Raw genomic sequence first — 21,545 nt, 5'->3', positions numbered from 1 at the left:
ATTAATATAACTAGTTTATTTTTAGTAAATGCTTAGTTGAACTAGTTGAATTAATATAACTAGTTTATTTTTAGTAAATGTTTAGTTGAACTAGTTGAATTAATATATAGAACTAGTTTATTTTTAGTAAATGCTTAGTTGAACTAGTTGAATTAATATAACTAGTTTATTTTTAGTAAATGTTTAGTTGAACTAGTTGAATTAATATATAGAACTAGTTTATTTTTAGTAAATGCTTAGTTAAACTAATTGAATTAATATAACTAGTTCATTTTTAGTGAATGCTTAGTTGAATTAATAGAAGTAGTTGAATTAATTGAATTAGTAAGTGTTTAATGTTTCGCCTAATATGAACATAGGAAATGTCGTCTGACGACGGAAAAAAATTCATTATGTGCGAATACTGTGAAGATCAGCGCGGCCAGTGCGACAAAAATTTCCTTGTTGATGGTAGGCAATTCAGCATCAAGCTGGATTAGACCTTCAAATTCGATACAGTAAGTCACAACGACAAGTCTTTTTTCGTAATTAAGCATGACTTATATATATGCTTCATTTACCTGACTTATAATTTTTAATTTTTACTATTCTACTAGCGCATCCCCTGCCATGCAAGAATTTTTGTCTTGAATAAGATAGGTTTCAAAGATATGGAAACTATGGAGGTAAAGAGAGTTTACCTAAAAACTGAGCATGATGGTTATACTTTCAACGTCAAAGTATACAATACACACACGTACACCTATTTTGAATGCAAAACTTGGCAAGCACTATGCAAGGCTTATGCATTTGAGCCTGGTATGATTATCACCTTTGATATTCGTCCGGAAGATGATATTGAAGGTAATAGAGAGATATGGGTCGATGTGCAGACGCCTCCAGTTCTACCATTATGTGAGTTCTTCTCAACTATATTTTTGTTTTTGATATTGCTTATTCAAAAATAATTGACAACTAATTTCTATTGACAGCTTATCTCCATTCAACCAAACATGTTCGGCGCTTGGTAGACAGGACCTACTACTGTTCCGGAGCTGAACTAAACTGCGAGGAGATAAGTCATTATGTTTCATGGCTTGAGGATCTTCATACTGTCAAGACAAATTTTCTTCCTGCACTTAGAAATATTAGTACTCAAAATGTGCGACCAATAGTGATGGTATTGAACTACGGTCACATCTATTTAGGAATGATGGTGAGATTTTTACTATTTGTCCTCAGTGCATCTTTTGCATACATAATTTTTCTGCTAAACTATCATTGCTAAGTATATTAATTAAGTACTATACGATGTTCTTCAACAGGGACTCCCGATGACAGTTGTGCCTCAGGGGATCGAGACTAAAGGTCGCATGTCAATTGTTAGCTTACGACCAAGATATCCTGCATTGCACATTAATGCATTCAGGATTTTTAGAAGCGATGAATGTTGAATAGTGAAAGATTTGAGGAAAATTGTTAACGATCATAGAGAAGTACTAGGGGGCAGCAATGAGAAGCACAGCCCATGATTAGGAGACAGGTTCATCAGCATGCTCCAGTTTGATGAATCAGGAGAGTTATACATGTTCTATGCTATTTTACCAGAGAGAGAGTAGCTAGCAGGAGTGATTTAGCTAGTTCATGCTGCTCTTAGTACTTGTCTTTCATGTCCGTGTTCTTCGTTCTGAACTTAAGTGATTTGCTTTTGTGGTGTTATATATGAACGCTTAAAATATCATGACAATCATGTTGAACTCGATAATATTTTTGCTTCTGGTACAAGTGAATGTTTCTTCTTTAAGCTAGTAGTGCTGGTGGTGATTAGATATATATATATATAGCTAGCGGTAATGCATGACTATGATGATTAATATGATGATGATGATGAGTTATTATATCATTTAATGAAAGAAACCGCAGATTAGTTTCAGCTGGATGGATCCTACCTAAGTGATCAAGTATATGCCATATCCGTATATATTATAGTTGATCAAGTATAATTAATATGGATATGGCATATACTTGATCACTTAGCTAGCTATCCAATGCATCCAGTCGAAACTAATCCGCGCTACTTTCACCTAATGATTTAACAACTCATTATAATGTAAAACAATCACTAAATTAAATTGAAAACACAAAATTAAAGAAAAAGTTAAAAAAAACACCCAAACATTTAGTAGCGGTTGGTGTTACCAACCGGTACTAATGCCCTACACGCAAACGGGCCTGGCTCGTGCCACGTGGTGGCACTTTAGCGCCGGTTCATGACAAACCGGTACTAAGGGGGCCTTTAGTCCCCACTCTTTAGTGCCGGTTGGCAAACCGGCACTAAAGGCCTTCACGAACCGGCACTAAAGGCCGGTTCTACACTAGTGATTGAAGGGGGCCGGTGTGACAGATACTGTGAGGGCGTCGAGCTCAGCGAAAGAGGAGGCACCACCGAGCACGTCCGGTGCGGGAGCCGATGCGGGAGCAGGTGCGGGAGCCAGTGCGGGAGCAGGTACGGGAGCAGGTGCTCCCAAAAAGTCAGCAAGGGGAAAGTCCTCTGCATTTTTTTCTGGATTTTGCCTTGTCCAGGTGAAAACGCCCGTCACCAAGGAAGTAGATATATCTGCAATCGCCTGTTTTGCGGCAGCTACCGTTGTTGCGATTGTTGTTTCAATATGTTCAACGCCCGGTTGAATGGAGCGTCCCACTTGGGCCTCGCCAATGCCTCAGACGGCGAGTCGCTTTCGGCCGCAATCCAGTGCTGCTCTCTCTGCAAAAGGCACAAGGATCGTTTACAAATATGACTAACGTGTGCAGTCGAATTGATCAGAAACTAAAATTACCATCAGTCTCATGAACTCCGTAATGACCGGTGTTGTCTCGTAAACCTTCTTCACTGGGTCCCAACGGTGTCGGGCCCTCAGGACGTCACGCTCCTGCGGGACGGTGAAATCCGCCAAGGGGTCTGGGATGCCCAGACTCGCGGCTTCCGCGTCCTCCTTGGCCCATTTGGACCTCTTTCCGTTGTAACCAAGGCTTCCGAGGTGATGGCTCCCAATGTTCCTCTTTTGAAGCCCCTTCATGTAGTTAGACTTTTTTTTGGCAGCTTCGGCCTTGCAAGCCTCCTTGAATATTTGAAACTGCTCTTCCGTGATTGTCGGATTATCCTTTACAATTTCGGAGTAGGGTTCCCCGTCGTTGATCTTTGCTTTCACTCAATTTTTCCAGGCGGCCAACGCGTCGCTAAACTTGGTCATGGCGTGTTTGTTTATCTTCTTCATTATCGGGTCCTCGTCTGGATATTCATAATCCTTCTCATTCCGGCCCGGGAACAAGAATATCTGGTGAAACTTCTTTAGGAGGGAGCTCCTCATATTTTCTATCTTCTGTAGTTTCTCATCATTGATGGTGGCGGTTGTCCGTACGATGCAGCCTATTTGATTGCCGTAGCACGCGCGCGCTTCCTCGGGCGCCTTTGGCTCAAAATTACCGTCGTCCACCTCCGTGACCACTAGTCTAGTAGTCTTGAGTTGTTACGAACTCGTTGCCTCTTTGCTTTCGGTTCCACACCGGCTCCGCTCCCCGAGGCAGCACCGGTCTCAGCGCCGGTCTCGATGTCGGTCTAAATCTCAGCGCCGGTCTCAGTCTCAGCACCAGTCTACGTGTCAGTCTCAGTCCCCGATGCCACCGGTGGGCCCAACAACAACATCGGTTGATCGTCGGTAAGGCTAAAATATTCGTCTGCCGCCCGGTAGACGTCGTCGCAATCACCAGAACCCTGTCCTTCATCGTTGCTAGCCATGTTTCCTATGATTAAATCTAGTCAATTAATTCTAGACCTAATAAAATGAATAATGACATAAAAAAGGACTATTGTTTTGCAGGAATGTTGACTCCTTCCTGGTGCGGCAAATCCCGGGCACTCGATATGTCCTGGTTTGTAGCACAAGTCATGCCGAAATTCACGGAAAATTTCGGCATGACCTTTGCTAAAAAGTGGACAAATCGAGAACCTGAAATTTGCCGGAACAAAAATGAATCAACATTCCGGCAAAACATAGGCCACTCAGCATCATTCCCTGGAAACAACAAAGCCACTTCGGCACAATCGAACAACTTCAATGAAAAGATATAACATGAGCAAACACTATTGAGGAATTTCCATATAACATGGCCACTTCAATGAAAGATATAATCAACAATAATGGAATATGCAAATGAACATCCAAATGCCATAGCTACTGTTCTGTTTGACCAAGTTTTTGAAAAGAAAAACAAATCTGTTTTTTGTTTATAGCTAAATGCCATAGCTACTATTTTTTATTTATAGCTAAATACTTTTGTTTTGTCTAAAGCTAAAAGTCTAGGAACTACATTTCTCTAACCCTTTTGACCTCACCAGAATTTCCACAGCAAGATCTTAGTACCTACACCCAATTTCTTCAAAAATATTCAGGTCCATAGTCCAAATAATTCAAATTTCATTTGAATGAAATTTGGAACAAATTCAGGTCCATAGTCAAAATATTTTTTATAGCTAAGTGTTTTTTGTTTATACCCTCTGTTAATTTAAATCTAAATGCTACTATTATTTATATACCCTCTATTAGTTTAAAGCTAAATGGAATTTCTGTTTAGGAATTTTCATAAAAATTGCCCTAGCTAATTTCCTAAAAAAATTGCTAATCATTTTTCCTAAATGCTATAAAATGCCTACTGCCGTAAAAAATCTAGGGTTCATATGAACACCTAGGGTTCATATGAACATCAACACAGTATCAACATATATATAATTGCCCTAGTAGAGAGAAATAGGAGGGTAGGGACAGGAGAGGCATAACCTTACGGTCGGCGGCGAGGGCAGGCTCTGGCTCGGGCAGCGGCTGTGAGGTCGAGGGCAGCGGCAGCGAGCTCGAGGGAGGCGACAGTGAGGTCGACGACGGCCTCGGGCGGCGGCTGTGAGGTCGAGGCGGCGGCCTCGGGCGGCGGCGGTGTGGTCGAAGGTGGCGGGCGGCGGCGGTGTGGTCGAAGGCGGCCTCGGGCGGTGGCGGTGTGGTCGAAGGCGACAGGGCAACGGCGGCGATGGAGCAGTTGGGGACAGGGGGGAGTAGAGAGAGGGGGGGAAAGGATTTTGCGAAATTTTGAGCCCGGCCGGGCTACCGGGATTTGAGTCAAACTAGCAGTAGCGCGTTTTGCCGAAACGCGCTATAGCTAAGATAGCTATAGCGTGTTCTAGAGAAATGCGCTACAGCTAACCCTTTCTGTTTTCTGTTTTCTTTTTCTTTTGTTTTCTTTACATTTTCTTTTTTTCATTTCTCCTTTTTCTATTTCTTTCATTTTCATTTACTTTTCTACTTATTTTTCTATTTATTTTCTTTTACATAGCAGTAGCGCTCTACACCAGAAACGCGCTGCTACAATGTTTTTAGCAGTAGCGTGCTTCTGGGAGAACCGCTGCTACTATTCCTAGCCTACCGACACTAGTGAGGAAATTTTAGTAGTAGCGCTTTTCTGTGAAGACGCGCTACTGCTAAAATAATGGTTGTAGCGCGGTTTTGCAACAAGCGCTACTACTAAGTAGCGCTAGCGCCGAGTTTTGACCAACGCTACTGCTATACCTCTGTGTATAGCGTTTTCCCTAGTAGTGGTTCCAGCATCCCCGTGTCATGGGTGTTCCTCGCCGTCGTAGTTATACAGCTCGTTCGCCAGAGTTGGGAAAATTGCTGGAGCTTGAGATGGTGCACTGGGAGAGTAGCCGGAGTGCGCCGGGCATGCGCGTGCGAAAATCGCCGGCCGTGGGGTGGACGACGACCTCACCGGCGACCTTGCTGCAGTGGGGGGAGACAGCGGCCTCGCCGGCGTGATGTGGTTTGCCTCGGTGGAAACGGGGGAGCTGCAGGGGGAGACGGCAGCCTCACCGTCGTGATGTGGGTTGCAGCAGCGGAAACAGGGGAGATGCATCTGACTTTGGTAAGGAATGAGTGGACATGAAGAAGGATAAGACCGGGCTGGGCTCATCTCGCGTAGGACCCACCAAGCAGGAGCGCGTTGGAGCGGGCGAGTCGGCCGGTGCACAGTCTTGAAACGTTTACCTTACATTATGGGACGGAGGGAGTATTATTTTAAAAAATTAGCCACACACTACACGGGAGAGAAAGTGGAAAAGAAAAAAAGTTTCTCCCCATCCAATTCCCACCACGAGGGCGGGGGCAGAGGGTGGACAGGGGAAAAAAATAAGGCCAACAACATATTTGACCTAGTACAGCGCACACACCACGCAGTTCTTCCCAGTTGGTTCGCATCCAGAAAAAAAAATTGGTTCGCATTCCCCATCTCCCTGACACCCAGCCGCTCAGCCGCCCCATCCCCGCCGCCTCATCGTTCATCGTCGGTCGCCTCCCGGAGATCAGCCGCACAAGAGGCTCCCCGCTCCCGCCTCTCCTTCCCGCCCACCCGGCCGTCGGCACCAACTGCGCCTCCTGCGAGCTACGGCGACCCTGCCCTGCGCGGCTGCACCCGTACCCCCGGCCGCCTACAGAGCCGGCGGCAGCCGCCCAGTCACCTGTCCGGCGGCAGCAAATCAGCAACCTGCGGTCCTGCCCCAGTTAACCCGATTTAAGGTGCCGAGACACCCAATTTCTGATTTAGGGTCTGTATTTTTGCTATGCTATGCTATCCAGTACATGAACCGAACACACGCACATCATTTCTGCCCCCAATTAGCCTTATTGATTGAAAGTAAATCCTTATTGCAGAATTATTGCAAAACTGAGAATTTTATTATGATTGTAAGACCATATTGATCTATTTATATGTGCTATTGGTAATTACTTGGAACGTTCACATGACATTTTGTTGTCAAATTTTGGTTTTAGGACCACCCTGGTTTCAAATCCTAGATCCGCTAGGGACTATCGATTTCAGCGGCTTGCCGGCGGGGGTCGAAGGAGAGTCGGATCGAGATGGTCGCGCCGAGGAGGAGGCGGCGCTCCCCGTCCGGTCCAGATGGACGGCCACACGCGGGAGGTGGGGAGCGGAGCGCCGGAGGAGCCATGGCCTCGGAGCAGAAGGCCGCCGCTAGGGTTTCAATCAATCGGCCGGCCCTGCCGCCCAAGCTCAACGCCGGCGCGGACCGGATCAGCGGTCTCCCCGACCACCTCCTCCTCGAGATCCTCGAGCGCCTCGACCTGCGGGAGGCGGTCCGCGCCGGGGTGCTCTCGACGCAGTGGCGGCACCTCCCCAAGCACCTCCCACGAGTGGACCTCAACGTTGCTCACTTTCAGGGCGCGACGCCGCTCGAGGCCACGGACGCGTTCACGGGCGCGGTCCGGTCGTTGCTCGCCGGGGTTCCCCTCGCCGAGAGTGGCGCCCTCAAGTCCCTCGTCCTCGGCTTCTACATGCCTTCCTCTCCTCACCTGAACACCATAGGCCGCCTCGTCCAGGACGTCGTGAGCTTGGGCCAGACCGAATGCCTTGAGTTTCGCACGTCCCTGCCGCCCCCCGAGCCGCTGCTCGATGAGATTGCGCGGCAGTTCATGTCCTTCTGCCGCGCCTACCAGGTCGCCTTCTCTTGGCTCACGAGTCTTGCACTCGAGCGCCTTGTATTTGACCATTCTGACATCACCGAGCTCATCAGCGCTTGCGGTAGGCTCAGGCACCTCAGCCCGTGTGCCTTCAGACTGGTTGATCTGCACTCCGTGCTCAAGATCGACGTGCCGCACTCTGGAATCCAGGAGCTCGAATTCAGCTTCGTTGGGTGCATGCTGATCGAGCTCATTTCTGTCCCTAAACTTAGGAAAGTGTGGTGCCATTATTGGTTCTCCCAGAACCCTCCATTGAGCTTCGGCTATGTTCCTGAGCTTCGCTTTGTAAGACTCTCTTCTAGAGCCCGGGCATGGCAGGAGCCATTCGCGTTGAGCGAGTGCCTGTCAAGGAGTGCCAGCAACATGTCGATACTTGCTCTCAATTTCAGCTGCCAAATGGTAGGACAATTAATTTCTGTGCACCACTTAAATATCTTCTGCATTTACATACCATATGTTCTTCTCTACCAATTTCAGCTGTGTATTTATATTCTTGCTATAGATTTGGATTCTGCCAGAACATCCGAAGAAGCTCACTGCTATGTTCAGAAACCTGACCTCTGTGTTTCTTTGGGATATCTTCAATGAGTGTGATCTGAACTGGACACTGTTTATCCTTGAAGCCGCACCTTGCCTACAGTGCATTGATGTAAGTGTTACTTAACCTTCTTTTTAGTTTAGTCCACATCTTAGCATGTACATGACTTATTCTACATTTTTACAATTATATGTTCTAAGGATATTCAGCATTAAAAACGTACCAGCAAGTTGATCTAATTTCCAACTACTCACCAACTTATTACAAATACTAAAAGTAGTGCATACAAGCCACATTCTATTTTTGCTGCGAGACAGTGTCCATGCAAAAAAAAAAAACTGCAGGATATCTCATGTTAAGTGTTGAGACGAGAGGGGGAGTACCTACAGAGAGGAGAGCAGGTGGTGTCTGGTGACTCACAAGCGGTTCCTCTCGTGTCTGGCGGCTCACACGGGGGCAGGGGGAAGAGGGGCTCCTCTTCTAGGTCAGCACCTCTCATGGGCTTGGGCCCAAGAGACAGATCTTTATGGGCTAGGGCCCATACCGGTTCAACACTCCCCCTCAAGATGGGTGGTAGATATCTATCATCCCCATCTTGTCACACGCCAAGTTACAGTCCTTTGTTCCCAGTCCCTTTGTCAAGCAATCTGCAAACTGCTGCCCAGAGCTGACATGAGTAAGGCTGATGATCCCAGCATCAAGTTTCTCTTTAATGAAGAAGCGATCAATTTCCACATGCTTCGTCCTATCATGTTGAACTGGGTTATTAGCAATGGCTATAGCTGACCGATTGTCACACCACACCCTTAAGGGTCCCTTCCTCAAGAGTTTCAACTCTCATAGTAGGTGCTTCACCCAGAGCATATCACACAACCCTTGAGATAATGCTCTATATTCAGCTTCTGCTGTTGATCTAGACACAACATTCTATTTCTTGCTTCTCCATGACACCAAATTTCCTCCCACAAACACACAGTAACCTGAAGTTGATCATCTATCATCTTGACAGCTAGCCCAATCAGAGTCACTATAGCCATCCACCTCAAGATGTCCACTCTTCGCAAACCACAACCCTTTACCCGGAGTCCCCTTCAAGTATCTCAGGATTCTGTGAACAATATCAAGATGCCCACTCCTTGGTTCATGCATGTATCTGCTCACCACCCCCACGGCATACGTAATGTCAGGCCTGGTATGACACAAGTACAATAACCTCCCAACCAACTTCTGATAATCTTCCTTATTCACTAGCTCACCTGATTGTGCTGTTACTTGATGATTTTGTTCAATTGGAGTAGGGGCTGCACGACATCTCATCATGCCCATGTCACTCAAAAGATCCAAGGTGTATTTTCGTTGGCACAAAGATATTCCCTTCTCTGTCCGAGCCACTTCTATGCCAAGGAAGTACTTTAGATTTCCTAAGTCTTTTACCTCAAACTCCTTGCTCAGACACCCCTTCACTCTCTTTATTTCCAGTGATGATGATATCATCAACATACACTGCAACAATGGTGATCTTCTTATTAGTGTGTCTATAGAACACCGTGTGATCACCATTACATTGGCCATACCCATATTCCAAACAGCTCGTCTGAACCTATCAAACCATGCCCTCGGCGATTGCTTCAGACCATACAAGGATTTCTTCAGCCTGCATACCTTCCCCGTAGTCTGTTCTGTGCCAAAACCTGGCGGTATCTCCATGTATACCTCTTCTTTCAAGTCACCATGTAAGAAGGCATTCTTGACATCTAACTGGTGCAATTTCCACCCAAAGTTTGCAGCACACGAGACCAATACCCGTACCGTGTTCATCTTTGCAACTGGAGCAAATGTCTCATCATAGTCAATTCCATAAGTTTGACTATATCCTCTGGCGACCAATCTAGCCTTATACCGTTCCACCTTGCCCTCAGGATTCTGCTTCACAGTAAAAATCCACTTACAACTCACTGCTTTCTTTCCTGCCAGCAATGTGGTTAGCACCCATGTCTTGTTTTTTTTCAATGCTTCTAACTCCTCTATCATCGATTCACGCCGCTTCGGATCTTGCTTTGCAGCCTTCCAATCCCTAGGGATAGACACAGTTTGCATAGAGGCAACAAACGTCTTATATGAAGGTGACAAAGCCTTGTAAGACACAAAATTGCCAATATCAAGGTCATCACAAGCATCATCCTTCGGCAGAGCCTTCCTTGCTACCTCACCCTTCCTTGTCGCTTCACGTGTAGGTTTTCGCAACGCAATGGGCAGCTCCACTGTGTCAGATGAGCTTGCCTCACTGCCTTGCTGCTCCCCCTGCATTCTTGCCTCCCTGCCTTGCTACTCCCCCTGCACTCTTGCCTCCCTGCCTTGCTGCTCCCCTTGCACTTGTGGTTGCCGCCGAGAGTACACCAGGGTGTTCGTCTGCCATCGATCCCGAACAGGAACCTGGAGAGCACCAATCTTAAGTGTGTCGACAGTTGGCTCGACATGAGCCCGCACATCATCATCAGTGATGGTACTAACCGGAATTGTACCCACTATTGGTTGAACATGAGCCTACACACCATTATCAGTGTTAATGTCCACAGGATCACCGTGAGTATGAGACACATCCTTCTCCCCCTCTTGACCATCATGCACAGGGTGTAGGTGGTCAAGCTCTGCAAACAGCAGACTGAGATCAGCCGGCTCACCATAGAATGGCTCAGACTCCCTGAATGTAATGTCCATACTTACAAACCTGCGTTTTTTAGAGGGACACCAACATTTATACCCCTGCCGACTAGACGAGTATCCCAGAAAGACACACTTCACTGCCCGAGGATCAAGCTTGCCAACAGATGGTCGGTGATCACGAACAAAGCAGGTACTACCAAACAACTTTGGGGGAACAACAAACTTATTATCTCCAATGATCAACTCAGATGGAGATTTCATGCCAAGTATCCTGGAAGGTGTTCGGTTGATCAAGTATGTGGTTGTCATAACTGCATCATCCCACAAGAACTTAGGCACATTCATGGTAAACATCAACGACCGAGCAACCTCAAGAACATGACGATTCTTCCGTTCGGCCACTCCATTATGAGGAGGGGGGTGTCCGGACATGAAGTTTGATGAAGAATCCCATGGTCAGCCATGAAAGCCCCAAAAATGTTATTCACATACTCCGTTCCATTGTCCGTCCTGAGCACCTTGACCTGTACCTGAAACTGGTTCTTTACAAGAGCATGGAAGTTCTGAAAACAGCTAAACACCTCATCCTTGTGACGCATCAAGTAAATCCAAGTCATGCGAGAATAGCAGTCAATAAAGGTAGCAAAATACTTCTTCCCATTCATTGACACCACCGGGCTAGTCCATACATCCGAATGAATAAGCATAAAAGGAGATATGCTCCTGAACCCCTTACTCACATATGAGGCCCGTGTGTGTTTTGCATATTCACAAGCATAACATGTCAGCTTGCCTTTGCCTATTCCACACATAACATCCGGAAATATTCTACTCATCTTATCAAAAGATACATGCCCCATCCTAAGTGATGGATCATCGTCTGCTTCTCCTTATCCTCCATGGTCGTAGCACACACCAAGTCCGGCTGCACCTCCTGGTCCATGTACCAGAGCCCCCTATGCCTGGTGCCAGTCCCAACCGTCTGGCTCGTTTGTCACACCTGAATCAAGCAACCGAACTTGTCAAGGATCACACGACAGTCCATTTGATCAATGAGTGCACTGAGAGAGACCAAATTGACAGGAAAGGCTGGCACATGTAAAACTGACGATAGGGAAATGGTCGGAGTACACTTTACTGTACCAACCCCTATGACTGGTTGTTTTGTGCCATTAGCCGTTTGTATAGTGCCCGTGTGAGAGGGAGGATGCTTAGTGTAAGATTCGAACACACATGAGTTACTAGCAACATGCTTAGATGCTCCAGAGTCAAGAACCCACTCTGGAGCACTCTCATTAGTAGCAAGAGATGTTCTTTCCGGATTACCTTCATCAGTGGAGGCCCAGTGAGCAAAGTCTCCATAGACAACATCATCTACATCTTTGCCTTTGGGCGCCCCAGTGTCTCCTACAACGGCCATGTGAGCCCTCTGACCCCTTGAGTGTCCTGAGTAGCCACCTCTACCTCTAGAAGCCTGGCCCCATGAGGTCTCTGAGTATCCACCTCTGCCTCTAGCACTTCTACCTCTGCATGTTCCCCCTCTGTTATATCCCCTGCCTCTGCCACGAGTTGGACATTCTCTCTTCCAATGACCTACCTCCCCACAGATATGACATTTGGTGGGATCTGCCCACTCCATGCGCTCAGTGACTGCAAATGTCGAAGCTGGCACAACCTTCATGTCTGCATGCTCAAGGGATAGGCGCACCTCCTCTTGAGTCATCGCTGCAATGGCCTCAGGAATGGTAGGAAGACTAGGTTGGTGCAACAGGGAAGCCTTCCTGCCATCAAAGCAACCTTTGAGGCCAGCCAAAAATTTCAGCACATGCCTGCGTGCCATCCACTTATGCCCTGACTCGATTGAAGCCGCATCATAGAGTTCCAAGGGATCACAGTTATCCTGGTCAGCCCACAGAGCCTGCAGTTCTGCCACGTATGTCATCACTGACATGCCATCATCTTGACGCAGCAACCTGATCTTGTCCTCATCTGAGCAATGAGCATGACATTGCCCTTGCCAGAGTATTGAGTGGACAGAATCTTCCATATCTCAGCAGGTGAGGATAGCCCCTCCACAGAGCGTCCAATGGAGGGCACCACGGAGTTCAACAACCACACCATAAGTACAGAGTGGATGACCTTCCACCTCTTGCCCTCTGCACTACTCTTGTCCCTTGGTTCTACAACGGTGCCCAACAAATATCCATCAAGTCCTTCTGCTCCACAGCCCACAAAGCCCTTCTGGACCAGCTCAAATAATGTGTTGCCCCCTCTAGCTTCATGTCCAGGGGCGACATTTCAAGCTTTTGAGCCACTTCCTGTCGAGGAACGATGGCCCCAGAGTTGGACTCCGCGAGGATCTTAGCGAGCTTCTCCAAAGCCTCGGCAAGACCAGTTGGTTCAGCCATCGTTTGGCAGGATAAGCAGCAACAGCAAAACTCAGCAACACCTCTTCTTCTCTTTCCAACCAGCAGCAGCTCAGCTTCAGCAACACCTCTTCTTCTCTTTCCAACCAGCAGCAGCTCCTCGCAGGAACAAGCTCCAGCACCTCCTCTTCCTTCTCCCCATCAGCAGCACCAGCAGTAGCAGCAACAGAGTCAGCAGCAGCAAACACGCAGCCTCCAGGACCACAGCGCCCAGCAGCAGTTCCTCTCCGCTCGATCTCTCCCCTTTCTACTCTCCGCTCAGCAGCACCACAGCGCACGCAGGACGCACGCACTCCTTCTCTCCATTAGTGCTCCTCCTCTGCTCCTCTGCCTGCTGCCGCTCAGCACACGCACGCCAGCAACCACCCCGAGCAGCTCCTCTTCCTCTGCAGCCGCCCGAGGACGAGGAAGAGCTCGAGCAGGGGCTCTGCCTCCGGTCCAAGAAGCAGCAGCAGCAGCCGCCCGCGCAGCTCTGTCGAGCCGCTCCCCGCGTCTCTCGTGCGTGCAGCTCTCCGCAGCCTCCCCCGCGCGCGCCAGATCCGCCGCCACCTCGTCGGACGTCGCCGCCGTCTCCTTAGGCCCCGCCGTCGCTGGCCTCTGATACCATGTTGAGACGAGAGGGGGAGTACCTACAGAGAGGAGAGCAGGTGGTGTCTGGTGACTCACGAGTGGTTCCTCTCGTGTCTGGCGGCTCACACGGGGGCAGGGGGAAGAGGGGCTCCTCTTCTAGGTCAGCACCTCTCATGGGCTTGGGCCCAAGAGACAGATCTTGATGGGCTAGGGCCCATACCGGTTCAACATTGAGAGTTCTCCAAAAGTTCTTCCAATGTTTTTCTCGAGGAGGAAAGCCCTCGCCTCTTGATGGAAATTCTTTATTATTCAAAGTATCTTGGTCGAAAGAAATACGAGGAATATAGTTGTAATTTCATAAGAACCCTGGAAGCATATTCATTTGTCGTACTTCACCTAGGATTTAATTCATGCAAATTTCTCCAAAATCTAGGGGCCTATACTTATATTTAATTGCAATTGTTGTCACGTTGTCCTTCATGGGTTGGTGGCAAGTTTAATTAACATGAGTTATTTACTTTCTATGTCCTTGCTTGAAGTTATCTCGACATTCATGCATCGAGACGCCCGACAACAGTGCCGAGAAGACCAACGTGGTGTGGGAGCCATCCAAGGATTTCAAGCACCTAAACTTGAAGTTGCTGGGGATCCAAGGGTGCGAGGATGAAGACAAGGTGACAAACTATGTAAGGCTTGTGATGGAACGAGCTGTGCGGCCGTTGATAATCAAGCTGCAGGATGAATTCCCATGCAGGGACTGCAATGCCACCAACCTTGACAGATCCAAGGCGGACAAAGCTAGCAGGCGCCGGATTAAGGAGCGACTCGTGCATGAATCATCCTCATGTGTGGAGATAATTATCTGATATGTCAAGGAATGCTGGTAGTTTCATAACGCTCACAGGCTTGCAGGAGCTAGAGCAATGACTGTGTGAGGCACATCCAGTAGTAATTCTGATTTCTAGTTATTGGTAGCTTAAGAATACTTGATTGGTGTGGACTTCGCAGTGTAGCTAAATTATGTGTGTACTGTAATCTGGCCGCATGGTTCTCTCTTTCAGTTTACCGAGTAACTAATTGCCTATTTATCTACCAGTATATGATGATTTGTTTGCCCTTGGATATTCAAATTCTTGACTTGTTTTTCTTTACAGGAAAAAATCTTGACTTGTTGAGGCTCTCCATTTTCAGAATGCGTCTTTGCCGCCTTGCCTGGACCCAGATTGTGGTCTTTGGGAAACATTCTGGTGGTAGACTTTGCTTTCTGAATTTGTCTTTGTCACTATGACCGAATCAATGGAAGCGAAGGTGGATTGCGATGACGGTGTAGGAAAGGGAAATTGTGAACCTTTTTGTTTCTGTCTTATATACTCACAAACTCCATGTTGTATGCTCATTTCAGGCCCAGGAGGGTGTCATTCGAATTCTTGATGGGTTCTCTGCTTGGAATGTGACTGAATGAAAAGGGTGCAAATTAATCGAGTTCTGCTCTTTTATATCTGATGAGTGGAAGCCTGTCGCACTGCTCATGCGAGATGGAAGACAGTAATCTACAGCTTGGTTCAGCGTATTGTTACATTCGGCCAGAGATACACAACAAGAGGTCCATGGTGCGAATTTTCGTCAATGTGAGGTTTAACCAGGCCTGGAGATGGTATTTGATGGATGGCACTCTTCTTTTTGCATGCCTCGAAGAAGTTGCAGATTGCAGCTCCAGCAGGAACTTGTACCACATCAATATGCCAACCCGCGCCAGCGGAAAAGAAATCTCTGCTATTTGATTTTGGGATGATCAGAGGTTTTACACTACCTATATTACATTACAAGGGAGGCAGATTTGGCTAGACAGTCCAGAGCCAACTAAAAAAACTTGTCACGCAAAATTTCCTTTGCTTTCCGGAACAAATAAAGCCATCTAAGAGAGTAACAGGTGAAGCATAACAAAGTCCAACTCATTCAAGAGAAAGTTGTCATGAGGATATATGTTTAGCTAATAACAAATGAAACTTTGTTACCAACAACAAAATGACTAACATGACATGTGTGCAGTTCAGAACCAGTTGCTCTTGCAGGGGGTTTGGCAGCTTCAAAATGAAAACGGTGCGATAGGGAGTAATTGATACTTTGTTTTGCCGGGATTTTTTGACTATATAATGTTGGCTATAGATAATATGGCAACAAGATATTGACAGTCAGTTGGCTCTATTATTGTCCTTGCTCTTATATGCATGTCGATGGGCTTCCACTGTTGCTTCCATGTTTCATTATTTCTTTTATAACCTTCCATTGTTTTTTATTCCTATATATATGTGGTTATGTGATTGGGAGAATGCTGATTTCGGTGTCCACCACTAGCCTCCTTTCATTCAGCGCAAGTTTTTCATGAGGCTAGTGAACTGAGGTGAGGTGCAATGTTCCACATTCGTAAACTTGTGTACCACATATTCCGAGAGCTCCGTGAATGTATTGAATCACCGAATAAAGATATACGCCAATAAAGACAAATTGTCAACCGTGTGTTACGTTTTTTTTGTGTGTGTAGAAACATATGTGCTGGACAGAAAAGGTGTAAATAGTTGTGTTGTTCAAGAAAAAGAAAGTGTAAACAGATAGAGCAGCATGCAGCAAGAGTGCACTAGAGTGTAGTCTTCGAATTGGGTCTCCTACGTCCTAGGCAACTCTTTATTTAACATTCTATAAAATGGTTTTTCGGTCTCGGACATGGAGTCTAGGATTGTAGTCCATGTATAATTTGTCACTCTGTGCACTTGAAAACCGAACCGAAAAACCATATAGAAAATAAACTGAACCGAAGGTTTCTGGTTTCAGTATGGTATGAACTTTTCATACCGATTTGAACTTTGATTTTTTTGGTATATACCGAAAAACCGAACGGTTAACCGAATAAACCAAAGTAAAAGATAAATTTATATTTCTTGAGATGAACAACTTTACAAGTTGTCATTTTTCTTGTACATGAGTCAAATTCACTATGAAGCACGTAATTTTTTCTTGTAACTTAGTCATTTTTCTCTTTTTAAAATGCTAAGCAAGTCCATAGCCATCAACGGATGAATCAATGCATGCATATATTCTTATATACTATTTGTGTAAGATAGTATGTGTTTTGAGTCATAAATTTGCAAATTATTATTACGTTATTTCAAATTCACGTCAACTTTGGTTATTATGGTATATACCGAAACCATACCAAAATAATTTGATATATACCGAAACCGAACTGTATATTAATTTCATACCGTATTTACCGAAGCATTAATACCGTACAAACCAAAAAACCATATAAACCGAACCATGTGAACCGAATAAACCGAACGCACCGAGTGAATAATTTGTACCCAAGATTTTTTTTTGTATAAAATATGATTATTTTTTTACAACACACATGACTGAATGTTCTACTCCCATGCAAAATTATTTTGAAGAAAAAAATTCAACGTGGTTAGCAAAAAGAAGCACTATGAAAAAGCTCGTTTATTAAACATTTTGAGGTGTACGTTTTTCTTTTACACAAAGCATCATGAATGTGAGCTCTTCATGGACATTTATACGTGGGGAGAACACTCAAGAATGTCTAACAAAAAAAATAGATTTTCTCGGACATGGAGTTTAGGATTGTACTCCATGTATAAAATAGTGTCTTAGGAAATAAAGGAGTACAATCCTATCTTACATTATGGGACGGAGGGAGTATTTCTATAAAATAGTACCTCTTATGCTTTTTTTAGGACTTGTTGGCCATGTGCATTTTGTTATCTAAAAGCCAGGTATTTACTTGGTGCAGTTATCTATACCTACTATTAAAGGGAATAGGTATTCTTGGTTTGGTCATAATATTCTTAGTCCCGTGGTAATTTTTTCTTTTACGGTGGGACCTACCTAATTTTCGTCCGTCATGAGATGTTGGGGTTAATTTTTTTCGTTCGTCTATAATTTTCGTCCGTCATGGGACGTTGGGGATCGAACCCAGGATGTCATATTACATACATAACACTCCAACCAATTGACCTACCGAGCTTTGGTGGTCAAAAAGCAGTGAAAAGTTTTAAGAACCAATCACCAACGCAGAAACGAATATTTTTTAAATTTCGATATCAACTATTTTTGAAAAAAATACCAGAATGAAGCACAAACACTTTACAAATTTGTAAACATATTTTTTTTAAAATCAAATTGTATTTAAAAACATGAACATTTCCTTAAAATCTTGAACACTTTTTTCATACAGGTACATTTTTTAATTCCAAAACAAAACGTGGAAACGCAAACATTTTTTGAAACTTGCGACCAAAATTGAAAACAAAAAAATTTAAAACTCCGGAAAAGAAATTACAACATGAACATTTTAAAAAAATGACCAACTTGTAGATATGGGAACATTTTTTTCAAATTCTAATAATAATTCTGAAAACTTGTGAAAATTTTGAACATAAATATTCCAACAATTATTGGAAATCCCTACAAATTTTGAAAACACGTTTTTAAACACATTTTCAAACAATTTGGAAACGGGAACATTATTTGAAACTCCTGAAAATGAAAACATGAACATTTTCAAGATTTGTGAACAATCTCTGAAAACGGGAACATTTTCTGAAATTCTGAACATTTTTTGAAAGTTGTGAAAAATAGAACAAAATCATTCCAAACAAACTTTGAAAAGCACGAACATTTTTTCAAACTCCAGAATATTTTTTAATTTATATCCAAATACGAAACAGAACCATTTTTTAAAAATTGAAAAAGCGCGAACATTTTTTTAGATAGAGTGGGTTTGCTTGAATATTTATCACACCTCGCTTTGATCTACAAAAATCCACCAGTTTATATACGCTGGATAGTTGTCAAGTAATCATCAAGCCCAAGGAAGGGTATGGTGCAGGAGTGAAGGAATTAAGGTTGGCTCTAATTAAATAAAATTGTTGAAAAAGAGCCTGCCGAAAGAATTAAATGTTGGCTCTAAACGGAAATGTGGGAAGTATGGCTGGATTGTAGGCTCGGGATGCGCTTGTATGTCCCATGGAGTGTATGGTATGGGTGAATCTAACTAACAAAAGATATAAGATACCTGGTTGGAGTGGTATATATAGCTGGTGGAGTGATGGCTGACTCTTAATGCGCACTAACAAAACAAATCCCGAGATGTGTGCAACACGAGAGATGCTGCTGCCTTCTTTCCATGGGATCAATCAGGTCTCGCCCGCGAACTACTCAAAAACGAAAAAAGAAGCAAACGACCTTGGGTAGCATGTTAACCTTTTCAATGTGTAGGGGAATGTTTTTATTTCTCGGTGTTTTTGCCGTTATTAAGTTTTACTTTTTTGAAGAAAAAAATACCCGGTTGATCTACATGTAACTTTTGATCGAGCATTATTGCTGCAAACGGCACACACAACAGTTTTAGGCCCGCTGATGTTGCTCAAAGCAGAACACAACGTTGGAAGGCAAATTGCTTGCAACATCCGGCAGCACACTAATGTAACATCAGTTGCCGCTATTATTTTTCTATTGGGAAGTTGGACCGTCGTGCTGCAAAACTAGTTACTTAAATGATGTCAAGACAACAAGTCATACGGACAATGTAGCAAAGCCGACCACATGGACACAACAAGGATGACCGCCACTGCTACAAGTCGGACGCATGTCATAGCGAGATCAATCAGTGTGCTACAAGTTGGATGTATAGAGGTGTAAAGCTAACTAATTGTAGATGGTAGGATAATTGATCCTTAGTACCCGTATTAAGGGTTGTTGCATGATTAATGCCCGATTGATATGCATTTCTTTTAGAGCTTGATGTGCGTCTGCCTGCCGTGTGATACCTTCTGGATGCTATCATGCCACACTGATGAACATGTTATTTCACTTCCGTTGCAACGCACAAGCATATATGCTATATCACTTCAAGATAACACATCTGAACGAAAATACCCTTTATTAAAAAATCGGGGTTTAGACTATAATAAACATCATGTCAGGAGCAGTTAAGGCCTATAATAAACATCATGACATGCAGTTGAGGCCTAACTCTCACCGGAGTAACAAAAAGAAGATCGGCGACGATGATGATCATGATAAATGATGATGATGAGGGCAACAATGACGACTTTAATGATGACGGCGACGATAACGGCCGATCCAACACCAACCACGATTCTGATTCAGCTCTGGCCATCATTCCCACTCGAACCACAACTCTAACTCAATCTCTGGCCGTGACGATGATGATGACAACTGAAAGAGCAGGAAGGAGAAGCGCTCGATCACCTCCAGAGAAGAAGGGAGTCGTGGGAGGAACCGGTAGGAAGAATGACAAACTGCCTAAATTGACCATATATATATGGGTGTGTGAGCTTCCTTCGTCCGCCAAGCCATTACTTGCATCAAGATCTTAGAGCGAGCTTATCTTTATATTTTATATTAATATTATACGTAAAACCATGTGTGCACATGCACTTTAAACTTATTATGTACTCCCTCCGTTTTTAAATACTTGTCTTTCTAGAGATTTCAACAAGTGACTACATACGGAGGAAAATGAGTGAATCTACACTTTAAAATATGTCTATATACATCCGTATGTGGTAACCATTTGAAATCTCTAAAAAGACAAATATTTAGGAACGGAGGGAGTATCTCGCTACAATCTACAAACAATGAAGTCTGGAGAGAAATGAGTACACCACTCGGCATTACCTACTACGTGCACTGCCAACTTTCAGGGGATCTGGTCCATATTAGCAACCATGTCAAAGAAAATGTCGGCAGTCTTTACAGGATTTTTTTTTTTTGTAAAAGCAGGTACTCCCTCCATTCCACAATGTAGTGCTTATAGATTTTTCTGAAAGTCAAACTTTGTCAACTTTGACCAAGTGTATAGAGAAAATTGTCTACATCTACAATACCAAACATGTACATTCTGAAAATATAACCCACGATGTATCCAATGATGTGCATTTGGTAATCTAGATGTACCTACTTTTCTCTATAAACATGGTCAAAGTTTGTAATGTCCATCGAGATCTAGAAAATATAACTTGAAAAAAAATGCCAGTGGCTGGTTTCTTCTTCCAGCGAGCTTATAGTTGTGGGTACAAGGTGTTTGTGGAAATGACTGACTGGAAGAAGAAACCAGCCACTGGCATATTTTTTTCAAGTTACACAAAATCAACACTTACATTTTATCCCTTGATGAAAGGAATCTTTATCAGCAGATTTCAAGGAGTAGTGTTATCAGCAGATTGCAAGTCGCACCCTCATCTTGCTTTCAACCTCTTGCTCTCTGGGCTTCGCTTGCTTCTTGATGAACTGAAGAACCTCCGCAAAAATCACATTCTCCTCTCCTACGGAAGTTTCTTATTTCTGTTAACAAGTGTGTTGCACGCCCAGGGGTGGGGGTGGCAGGGGGCTTATAACTCAATAAAGAGGCGGCACATAACCTCAGTGTTGTTGATGCTTCACATTCTCCTACATAAGTTTCTTGTTTCTAGATCGATGCAAGTTGTTTAGTTAAGGGTTATATTGTAGTATACTTTAAGCATTGCGTACATTTTCTAATGTGGTTTAAAGTTGCCTTTCTACACCGTTTAATCTGACACAATTAAGTGGCCTATTTGATAACTATGGCTACTTTTTTACTTCCATGCTTGTACTTATAAATGATTCCATAGTAACTAAGAGACATATTCCATGCTAAATTAAGAAATATAAACTTCTAATATCCTTTCTGTAAGCATACAAATTTAACTGGTTAAATTGGCCCTCTTTTAT

At 44.4% G+C, this 21,545-nt stretch overlaps 1 protein-coding gene across 1 annotated transcript; it reads left to right on the top strand.

Annotated features, from left to right (window-relative positions):
• The first annotated feature begins 6,935 nt into the window (after positions 1-6,935).
• Positions 6,936-8,144, top strand: LOC119321544. Its single transcript, XM_037595180.1, has 2 exons — positions 6,936-7,950; positions 8,053-8,144. Exons 1-2 carry the CDS (start codon positions 6,936-6,938, stop codon positions 8,142-8,144), a joined length of 1,107 nt encoding a protein of 368 aa, XP_037451077.1.
• Positions 8,145-21,545: the final 13,401 nt, after the last annotated feature.

Source organism: Triticum dicoccoides, chromosome 6B, assembly GCF_002162155.2.
Source record: "Triticum dicoccoides isolate Atlit2015 ecotype Zavitan chromosome 6B, WEW_v2.0, whole genome shotgun sequence".
NCBI classification, from domain to species: Eukaryota; Viridiplantae; Streptophyta; class Magnoliopsida; order Poales; family Poaceae; genus Triticum; species Triticum dicoccoides.
Note: the sequence above shows the minus strand (reverse complement) of the source record. Positions and strands in the feature narration are given on the sequence as shown.

Bases quoted from the DNA above. Each gene is read 5' to 3' on its own strand.
- LOC119321544 (XM_037595180.1), top strand. From the start codon at position 6,936: ATGGTCGCGCCGAGGAGGAGGCGGCGCTCCCCGTCCGGTCCAGATGGA. The intron at 7,951-8,052 runs AAATGGTAGGAC...TTTATATTCTTG, and splicing joins TGCTCTCAATTTCAGCTGCC to CTATAGATTTGGATTCTGCC.